This window comes from Cottoperca gobio, chromosome 8 (assembly GCF_900634415.1).
Source record: "Cottoperca gobio chromosome 8, fCotGob3.1, whole genome shotgun sequence".
In the NCBI taxonomy this organism is placed as follows: domain Eukaryota; kingdom Metazoa; phylum Chordata; class Actinopteri; order Perciformes; family Bovichtidae; genus Cottoperca; species Cottoperca gobio.
This window is the reverse complement of record NC_041362.1, coordinates 17,670,873-17,682,602: the sequence shown is the minus strand read 5'-3', so window position 1 is coordinate 17,682,602 and position 11,730 is coordinate 17,670,873. Positions and strand designations below refer to the sequence as shown.

General features: G+C 40.9%; 1 protein-coding gene across 1 annotated transcript in view; it reads left to right on the top strand.

Moving 5' to 3' along the window:
• Window positions 1-1,899: 1,899 nt before the first annotated feature.
• LOC115012515 (microtubule-associated serine/threonine-protein kinase 1-like) overlaps window positions 1,900-11,730 on the top strand; it is a 45,590-nt gene continuing 35,759 nt past the window's right edge. The window contains 2 exon segments of the mRNA XM_029438164.1: window positions 1,900-2,540; window positions 10,347-10,375. Coding sequence (XP_029294024.1) covers window positions 2,502-2,540; window positions 10,347-10,375 — 68 coding nt within the window. The 5' untranslated portion in view covers window positions 1,900-2,501.

Sequence of the window (11,730 nt, the reverse complement as noted above, 5' to 3'; positions counted from 1 at the left end):
GTCAGGTTGTGACGTTACTTAAGTACGGAAGATACATAACAAATAAGTCGACGTTGACTTCTGGTTTCACATGGGTGACTTGGGTCCTGTGTCTTGTGTCTTGTGTCCATCCCGACCTCCTCCCAACACGGACTTTGTCGCTCTTTAAATTACGTGGGTTACATACGAATTGATTATGTGGGTTATATAAAATTACTTTTTACAGACAGAGTATGACAACAGCCTGCATAATGTATGTTTGTTTGTCCCTTGATTCTGCTGCTCTGCTGCTGCTGTTGCTAGATGATAGGGCTGGATGATATGGAGAAATTTAAATATCATGACATTTTCTGAAGGAATGTGCAGTATGTGACCATAGGAGAAACTAAAATAATAACGTTCTTAGTGTCAAAAAGTAGATTTAACTAATTTAGATTTAGGACTCAGGATAAAGCAACAGTTCAACGTTTTGGAAAATATGCTGAGCTTAGCATACTGTAAAACTGGAAACAGGGAAACAGTTACCCTGGCTCTGTTCAAAGAAAGGGGAAACCTCCGGGTGAAGCGAAAGCGGAAGTTCCTTAAACTTGCATTCTTTCTATTGGCCAGATGGGGGCGATTCCACTGATTGCAAAAGGAATTGTATAGAGGTCTATGAGAAAATAACCCTACTTCTAACTTGATTAGTTACCTCAGTAAACATTTTCCTATTGAGTTTATTTTCTCAATTGCTCGTATTAAGTCTCCTTCAATATAGCATTGTGTTCCTTTTGTAAATTATGGTCCCATTTAGAATATAATAGACAAATAAAGCAGGGTATTATTTAGTGGTTGGCTACCTTGTGATAGACAAGTTGCTACCAGGGCATCATAGCCACAGCATAGTTCAGCGTTCGGTTGCACTAACAGACGCTGTGAGGAGTTGGATATCCATTTCTTCTGGTAAGTACATTTTGTTTTAAGCATGTTTTTTGCTTGCCAAAATTAGCATCCCAATTAATATAACAGTGAATGTGAATTACGAATACACCTTGTTAGCTAGCTAGCATTAGCGTTAGCTGCTAACAGTAGCCTACTGTCCCCACCGGGCCTTGCTCCTCTCCAGCTCCACCCCTTTTGTCCAAATAGTCACCTCTAGCTCCAAAAAAACAAGATGGCGGCGGCGGAAAATGTCAAACTTGAGGCTTGAATGAACTCTTGATTGTAAACTATGCACCCTCTATTTGTTGTCATTTTATGAATGATGTTTTGCCATCATGATACTTTCAACATGTGCCTTGCATTGCAGCCTTCATATATTTGCCAAGTAAGTAAACCATAGTGTTAAAATTACGTTTAACCCTTAACAAGACCTGGTTACTGTCACTGAAAGGTGATTAAAAGAGCACAAACGATTTTACTGAAGTTTTACTGTAATGTAGTTTTGTGTTTACTGTAAATGTGTCGCTGTCTGTGGTGCTGAACATGACACCAACCGGCCTCCATTAACATTCATGCTTTCGTCTGAAAAGCTTGTATACACAAAATGTTAAGCTTAAACTATCCGACCCATGTTCAGGATTTAAAAGAAGTAATACTCTGTATGTGTTTTTTAACTGGCTTATAGTGGTCGCTGTATCTGCTGGTTGAATGCTCCTTCATTCATCTGAACAGGGACACTCTGCTGTGCGTGTCGGAGGAGGGGCGAGAGGGAATCCCAGGAAGGGGTAACAAATATCGCGTTGCTGCTGTCGCCCCGTCCAGTCACCAGTTAGGAAGTGAAGGTTGAGGAGCAACGGATGGATGAATGAAACGGATAGGAGTTTAAACTTTACGTGTATTTGTAGTGGGACGAGAGGGAGGGACGTGTTCCCCACACTCCCGGTGATGTTTACGGGACCAGACAGGCTCCTCCGCGAATCAGCGGCAATGTCAGCCCGAGCGAGGGGCTCGAGGATGAACTCGTCTCAGAGCAGCGCTGCTCAACTACGGTGCAGTAGTGTGTGAAATCATCGCCGGGTTGTTTTTCGACTGCGTTGAGCTATGAACACGTCGTCCTTTGTCACTAAATGTGGGATTCTTGTGGAACAACAGAAGAACTTGGGTCCGGCTGATATCCTACATGCACATTGTGTTTGCATTGATTGTTCAGGCCTCCAGCACTAAAGCGCACAAACCTCTGGCAAAATGTCAAGGATGCTCCGAGAGGAGAGGAAGCGCACACCGCAGAGACAGCAGCATGACTGGCAACCCTGAGACACGGGACACAGGTCCGAAGTGGGGCTGAGAGAAGCGTTGTTTTTCAAGAGACATTTTTGTAACCACACAGAATGGGACTGTTTGACATTTGTGTATTTTCCTGGGCTTCTTCGACGTGACACGGTGCGCGCCTCTTTGCGCCAGGACGCTGTTGCTGCTGTTGTGCAGTTCGGGTGTGGACTGGAGCGCCCTGCCGGGTTAAAATCCAGATTTAGCGAAGGGTCAAGAGGTTGATTTGGTGGGGGGAAATCCCTGCCAGGAGCCCCGCCGCCCTTCATTACGCCATGGATGACTCGGGGATAATCCGGCGCCGGAGGCTGCAGGTGAGCTGGTTTGCTGCACAGCATCATCCTATGATGTGTCTCTTACTCTACTAAAAAAAAACATGTCCCATTGTTTCAAGCTGTAGGCCACACAGCCAGACACCATCTCATTACACCAAGGCTTATGTATGCATTCCTAATGACAAGTCACTGGGATTTGTAAATTTGGATTTTAAGGCCTTTATATCATGGCAATATTTCCATAGATACTCTTAAGATTATGGTATTTATTAGTTCTTATTGTCACAAAAAAATGAATGGAACCAGCTGTCTATAAAGAATAGCAATATTATACTTTGATTTATAGCCTATGCCGACATGATTCAAACATGCATTTCAGTAATCGATTCATCTGATGATTATTTTCTTGAATTTTCCATTTCTAGTTCTTTGGCCTGTTTTCACTATCAGGAAATAGTAAATAGTGAACATCAGAATTTCCCAGAACCCAAGGTGATATCACCCAATAGCTTTTCTTTGTTTCGGCCAACAAGATATTCACTTTACCACAATGTAAGACAAGTGAAGTGGCAAACCCTCACTTTGTAGAAGATAAGGACCATCTAATGTTTGGCATTTGTTGCTTAAAAATTTACTTAATGGTTAATAGATTGTTAAAGTTAATTCATATTAATTAATTAATATTAATATTTTGTAGATTGCTAATTGGTTAATTAAGCCAGTTGTTTCATCTCTAATTGCTGTATTACTGTAATCTGATCATGATGCCTTAAGCAAAGCCCCAAATAAAAAGGTATTCTTAAGATTAAGATTATGATTTCTAATGGGGTCACACATTGTGTCTCAGGTGGTGAGTGTATTGCAACAAAGTGACCCTATATTTTAATACATGTCACGTATGATATTCAGACTATAGCTTTGCTGTGATGTTCTCCTGCCATCACTATAAAGCTCACTTTAGGATCATTTTTATTTAGTTAAGCTTATACAGTCTCTTTTACCAAACACTGGTAATGAATCGTCATTCGTGCATACTGATATGACGTGTTCAAATGACTGCGTTCATCCATTATGAAGCAGCCTGCTTAACCACGGGTCATACACCCCCCCTCCATCTAAATCTGTGATTCAGTCAAGTGAACTGAGCAGAGATGAGCAGCCTGTAGGCCGGGCGGAGAGCAGGCTCCTGCGGGCATGTATGTGCATTTATTTTTCTTTAATATTGTGGTTGTATCGCAAAACAATTAAGAATTGTCAGCTGAGTTGCAGCTCAGAAGTAAATTGACCCAAACTACTGAGAAGAGAAGGAGAGGGAAGAAGGTATAAAGGAATCAAGGGAGGATTAGTAGTGAGGTGAGCTGATGGTTTCACGTCTCATCATCCCCACCGCTCAGCTCACTGCCCCGCTGCTGTGATGTATGACAGGAGCTGCGAGGGAATTAATCATCATAGACTCACAAAGTCACTGGCATTTCATAGATGTAGGCAGGCCAGCTGAAGGATTGGATGTGTGTGTGTGTGTGTGTGTGTGTGTGTGTGTGTGTGTGTGTGTGTGTGTGTGTGTGTGTGTGTGAGAGAGAGAGAGAGACTTAAGGGATGTATGCATCTATATGTCTGCATGAAGTTTTATACTTATATAGTTATATGTGTATGTGTGTTTCTTTCAAATTGTGAGTTGACATGTGATTGGCTCTGTGTGTCCTATTTAATTGCCCTGTCATTCCCCTGGGTCTCATCATCCCAACTGTCACTCTCTCTGTCTCTGTCTCTCTGTCTCTCTCTCCCTCTCCCTGACACACAAACACATGCACACACACACACATCTCTCTCTCTCTCTCTCTCTCTCTCTCTCTCTCTCTCTCTCTCTCTCTCTCTCTCTCTCTCTCTCTCTCTCTCTCTCCCTCTCCCTGACACACACACACACACACACACACAAACACACACACACACACACACACACACACACACACACACACACACATGCAATCATTCTCTCGGCACCATATGGTGACACACCCCACTCCCCTGCAGTTGGGGTCAGGGGTCACACACCCATGATGCATTGCTTCAAAATGACTAACGTGAAATCAACATTTTAGTGCCTGCTGCACTCTGTGACTCTGCATTTGGCTTGCTGTCACACATATTTGTACTGTTACCTACCATACAAAGCAAATATTTAAAAAAAGATTAATTTTTTGTCAGGTTTGCATTAAATTGCTACAAAAGAACACGTTGACTGTCTGAAAAGATACACACTTTTTGCATAAGGAAATATCAACTGTAATGATAATGCAGCTTTTGAGCATTTTAAAAAGAGGATTGAACAGTTTTCGTATATATTCCTTTAACAACAAGCCCACAGTGTTAGCTATCAACTGTTAGTCATTTAAATTGTTAGTTTTTTTCCAACATTAAACATTTTAGAGGACTCGTCGTGTTTGTAATACACAAATTGGAAGCTACTTAACCTAGCATGCTAGCATTAGCACTGATATCTTTCAAGATGTGACTTTTTGTTGGTTTTATTTGAACATCTGCAGAGTCATCATCACCCTCCTTCTCACTCAGTGCAATGTTTAAGTGAATAACGTATAGTGTAACGTTAAAAACATGAAAATGAAAGATGAGCCTGAAATTTATGATATGCCCATTTAACACAATCAGTTACATTTATATCAACTCATAAAAAGCAACTAAAATATGATTTGAACATATTATTTCTGGAGTTTTCCAGACATTTAAATGAAAAGAAATCTAACTTAAAAAAAAATCTCTATAAATTGCCCCATTTCTCATGTTTAGGTGCAAATGTTTTTTAAATAATTAATAATTTAAAAATAAAGGCTAAAAGATAATATGAAATAACATAAATAGCTGCACAAAACTACAGAGTAGCAGACCATCTGGTCTGCATGACACCTCAACCTTTCCATCCGTCAAACCCACTGATGTGAGTCAGTCTCTGCTGTACGTGATGACTGGTCCAGTCTCTGTCTCTTGGAAGCAGGACAATCCTTGATTGATCCCCATTGTTGGTTCTCCGTGCCCGCTCCCCACAATTCTTCTCTTGCAGTGTGCTTATAAAATGATTGGACTGGCCGGCTCATCCCGACGGAACAGCAATATGCTTAATATGCATGCAGCTCAGCTAATACCATTTCATTATTACTGGGGCTTTTCTTATTCCTTTAGTGCAGGCAAGAGGACACAACATCAAAGGACCCTTTTTATAGGTTGGTCATATGGCAGGGAAACATGTTCCAGGAGGCAGAATTCACAGGACTTTAAGCCTCAGTTATGGTTTACTGCTTGCATCGACATGTTTAGCCTCTGGCTGACTGAAAGGATGGAACAAAGGATGGTGGGATGGTTGATTGGCTCGCTGGTTAGCACAGCTGACTTGCAGAATGGTGGAATAATGGCATCCCAGATAAATTATATTATCATCATTTTTAATGGTTAAACTAAAATCTGTCCAGTGGTTCAAGAAAAAAAAGAGAAATGTAGATAAGGTTTATGAAAATAAGTTGAATTTCATCATCCTTTTCATCCCTGTTGAATCATGCCTAAGGTTCTTGCGTGTATTAACAAATGATGCATTAAGAGTTGAAACATGAGGCAACCATAAAAAAAACACACACATGCACACACACATAGTACACACATGAGTGCTACCGTTGAACCATTAACAAGGTTACTTCTTGTAGAAATGAACATGCTTTGACAGAAATAGGCCATCTGCAGGTTAGACACTAAAAACATTCATTTGCGTCTGTAAACACATAGTAATCTTAAAGAAAAAATGCTCGTACATAAACCAGAGACATTACAAGACAGTGGTACAGTCACCCTCCAACATTTGAACATTCATAGACAGTCTCGCTTTCTTACACACATACTGTATACTGTACACTGCTGTCAGTGTGATAGTCTGGGATTAAAGGGCCTCAAACCTCAGCTCACTCCCCCAGAGGACGAAGCTAAACCTGGATAAAAAGAGCAGCCATCGTTGTCGTAGAAGGGAGCGAATATAGCGTGGAATTGTGCTGCTTTCTAATCTGTGATCGGTGGGCCTGTCATGTTTGTGACAGAGCCTTCCATCTGTTGTCAGTCACCCTTCACCACCGCCAGACTTCATTAATGGGGCTCAGAGAGCTCTAGACGCGGCTACACGTCAGCCTTAGACAATGTTTTTCTTTAACGATATTTTTACTTACTGCGGCGGGGGTCACGCAGCCATGCAATGAGCAATAAGCGTGGCTTCCTGACACACTTCTTATTCCACAGGGGAGTTAAGTCACAGAGAAGTCAGGCTTCACAATACGTCGTAGGAGCTGAATATGAAGTGAGGATATATTTCCTTAAAGGGAGACACTCCAGGTGAACATTGTAAACATTTCCCCAGTTGATTACTTAGATTAAGATTTACAATATAATACTTCCTCTGAAATGTTCTGTTTAAATATGCAAATGAGGCAGTTTATTTTCAAATTGCTACATTTCCAGAACACAAATCTGAACGTTGGTAAAGCAGGTTCAAAGTTCTTCTTTCATTGTATTGACATATTAGAGTCAAAGGTTTTCACTGAGGGGATTTTGAATATTTCTTTGTATCACTCCATAAATTAGAAAATATTGTCAACAGCCATAAAAAAAAGGGTTAGGATTAAGATATATATTGTAAACTCCCATACATTTAGCAGGACACTACAAGTGAATAGGTTTAAACAACTATAACAAAGAAGACATGCTATGGAAACAAAATAGCCCAAACTCTCAACATTGACGAGTGCATTAAAAACATGTTTCCGCCTGTAGTGTGTTGCCTTAATTATATATTTTCTGCTTATTCTTCTCTTTGCGGAAGCGCTGGGACACAAAGGCAGATTCAGAAGCAGACCGGTGTCTCCGAGCACAATGACCGCTGACAAAGTCTAGATTGGAATTGGGAAATGAGTTGCCTCTCTCTCACCTCTTTACAAATTAAAGTGAAATGGAGGATTATGACAGTAAATTCAGGCAGATACTATGTGACACTGATTACTAAGACTCATAATAAAGTCAGGGTGACTCCTTTAATGGAATTTTTAATGGGTTAATAAAGGCCATGTCACCTGAGGATTTAATAATTGAGCTACCGTAGCAAAGGGATATAATCTACAGTCCTGATTCACTGCACAGTTGAGACTCTCAGTTATAATTCAGCTTTTTCTTGTTTACTGTGTGCAACCTTGAGGCAGGGAAAGACATAATGTGAGGAAGGAAGATGGAAGCATCATATTCATGGCGCCTATTTATTATTTCAGGCTCCAGTGTACAGCTGCACTTTGTTTAATGTGCCAACTGGTTATATTTTATTGTCTAGACATGCCTGAACATTAAAGAGACAGACAGACAGTGAGCAGATGTTCACAGGTCTGGATTCAGATACAAAAGAAGTAAAGCAGTCCGTTCTACTGTATCATTAGGTTTAATGCATTTAGACTTTCTTTTCTTTTTTTAACTTAGTTCTAAATGGACCGTTTATGCAAAACAGTCCTAACAGCCGTAGCTACCATTTAGGACAGAGGTCCGGTTCTGTGTATTGTTCTTGGAATTTGGGGTTTTTAATCTTACATATTATTATTATGCTGAGGGGGACATCCAACAGACATTTAACTCAAAACCACAAAAGTCTTCCACATAATGGTGCTGGAGAAAAAGTCATGTGATCACCAAAGTCAGTAGGATTCATCCTGTGGGCAACTCAAAGGTTTGTATTAAACGTCCCGGTTATCAATCCAAAAGTTGTTAAGATATCTCAATCTGGATTTAAGTGGTGGACAGACCAACAGACTGACATTGCTAAAAATTACACACAGTGCAAATTTAATTGAGGGATTGTAATATTTTTATATTCAATATATTTAAATTAGAGCCACTCTTGTTCCTTTCATCTTTGTATGTTTTTTTGTTTTTGCTACTTCTACATTCTGCACAATTTATTTTTTTGTAGTTTGGTCAACGTGGGAAAGTGGTGCATTGAATGACTTCAGACTGATGAGATCAGGATTTTAGAAATACTGCGCCCGTGTACAGTTTATTAAGAAATGCTGACATGAAAATGCATTTAATTTTGTGACATGATGGGGTTTTATGTGGTTGTGTTTACACTGGACTGCGTACAGTAGCTGCTCTACAATACTTACTCTTACTGTCAGATCTAGCCGGAGCTTGTTTGTATAGTTAACCCTCCTCATCAGGGGTGAGCCTTTCTTGATGCCGCTCGCTCTGGTAAGTAATCTTCTGCTCTTCTCTGACGGCTCATGGTCAATTAGCCTGATCAATGAAGGACAAAGTGAAGAGGGATAAAAATGTTGAATATTCAGCTGTCCATGATTGTTTTCCACTCTGTGTGGTGTATTCTGGCTCCTCGCGACTGTAATTGTTATCCGTGACATAGACTTAACCTTATGGATGGTCGCATATAACATATAAAAACGCTCCGCTGAGTTGGAGGTTTGTCCTTGTAGCGTAGAACTTTCAGGCAGCCACACTATAATACATATTCTGTGCTTCAGAGGGGATCAATAGCAGCAGGTCCACACACATACATGCTCACACACACACACACACACACACACACACACACACACACACACACACACACACACACACACACACACACTCTTTATCTGAAGGTTAACCTAATAATTGCATTGACTGTGGTTAGCAGGCGGTCGATGCGACGCTAACAGCATTACCCTGCAGCGTGACAGGAGAAGGTGTGAGGCGGCTAATGCATTAATTGCATCTGCTGCTCTATACTATGTGAAGGCTCACATCTGAGACACTCAAATAGCATTTACCGTTCTTTTACGACACAGAAACACAAGGAGCTGAAGGCCAGAATACTCAGACTCAAGGGTAAGGTCCACTCCACCCTTGTTTACACCCCCTGCCCCCCCCCCCCCTCTCTCTATCTCAGCGTGCAGGGTTTTGTAACAAGCCAGGCTGTGCTGGCATGAGATCTGGCTCAGCACACACTGTTTTCATTCTGTGCAGAGAGTGTCTGCTGCTGCTGCTCAATGTACTCTGTCCATCTGGACTCAGGAGATGGGAGGATAGAAGGAGAGAGAGAAATGAGGGGAGGGAGGGAGGGCGGGGGGGTGATGATTTTCCCTGGTTTAAATCAGTGGCAGAAATTAACAGCCTGACTGGTTTGAAAACATAGATGCAAATACATCATGTACATACAGTTCATTTAAAATCTAGTCACATTTATTACCTTGTTATTCTGGATTGATTACCAGCTGGGCGACTTCTCCAGGGCCCAAGAGCCCCTAGGGCCTCCAGGAGCCCTGGGTTCACTATGTAGCAATTACCCACTCACTCAGCCCCACCCATTTATCTGTCAAGCTCAAGGATAGCAGTTGCGTAAATGTGTCAATATCTAGTTTTGAATCATCGTATACCGTGCTTATATAGTGCATACAAATTAATTTATTTACTCAAATTAAAAACAGCAAACAAAATGAAAAGCATGACAGGTCTTTCAGCAATACTCTCCCTACAAGAAGTAAGCTTACATTTTTCTCTCTACCTGATCTAGTATTTATGGCTTACTTCGTTTCTTTGTCAAATTCCAACGTCCTGTTTCATGTAGAAGCATCAAGTTAAAGAAAGAAGATGCTCTCAAAAGGCTTATGGTGACTTTAAAGGGAACGTCACACATTGTGCTCATAAAGGCAAGTTTACTTCTTCATTGGATGTGAATGTCAAGCTATTTTTTATTGCTCATGTGAAAGTGTTGATTTCTTCTGTACCTGATCCTTATTTTTTTCTTTGTCTTTTTTCCACCAGGATTTGCCGCTGCCTCGCAAGAACAGCAGGTGAGTGTTGCCCTCGTTCATCCCTCCCTCTGTCTCTTCCCTCCTCTCTGGGGAGAGGCCGGGTCCCTCCATGAAGAAAAACAATCACACCAAGCGAAGCTGCTGAGCATGATTCGCTCGTTGGGGTTTGAAAGCTTTCAGGATGCTTCAGCGGTGCTTGTGGGGTGTAGTGTGTAGCTCTTGTGTGAATGAGGAGGAGGTCGGCTGGGTGTCTGTTGGAGTCTGATTAAAGCCTGACGAGAGCTCTGGAGGCTGTCCATGGTGCTGAAAGCCATTCTGCCTTGTCCAGTTGCTCAGTGCCTCGCTCTTTATCTCCCCTCTTCTCTTCCCATTGCTTGATTATTAATCTGTTTCTATTCCGCTCTCATTTCCACCCCTCTGCTTTCCCAGCTCTGCTCTACCCTCTAAATCATTTCTCTTTCTTTCTATCTCCCTCTTACACACTTAGAGTTTGTCTGCTTGTCAGTTTATCAGTATATTGGTAATCAGCTTTAGCTAACCCACGGGCAACAGAAGTATAGAAAATAAACTACAAAACCAGACACATAGTGATTGAAATACAGGGGGAAATAAATAAATAAATAACAAACACACAATGCAGTTAAGGCAGTAAATCACACACACGTTCAGATATAGAGAGACATTTCAGAGGGAAATATTGTACTTGTTACTTTGCACATTGATATTTTAAATAAAAGCATAGCATTAGAATATGATACACTTTGATGAATTAAACTACGCAACAGTGTAAATAGCAATTAATAGTAACTTCACCTCCATCCGCTACATTTTTAAATTCTCCATACACAGTAATCCATCAGTAATAATAATAATCCAATAATCCAGTATATAATAATATAACGATGAGGCCATTCTGTTGCATAATCAGTACTTTTACTAAGTACATTTTGCTGTTGATTATTTCGTACTTTTACTTGAAACTGCAGATAAAACATTTTATATTAACAGACTATATAAAAAAGTCTCACTCATAGTAATGAAGACACAGAGAATTATCACCTGACTCTGCAGTTTCCTTCAGCATTCTAGTGTCTTTCAGCTCATTGTTTTGCTTTTCCAGCCCACAAGGTTATTGTCATGGTTGAGTCTCACCACTCTCATTCCAAGTGGCTGTTTTTAGAGAATAAACTCTAAAAACCAACTGTTCACTATACCTGCTCAGCACCAAACAGAAGACCGACAAAGTTAGCGATTAGCCTGTGAACATAGCAGAGTCAGATGTTTCCCATGTGAATTGGTGGAGACCAAAAACAGAGCTAAAAAGGGAGTGAATTAGGGAGTGACTTATATTAACTCAGGAGGCCTTGAAACACGACTCCAAAATAATGCTAATG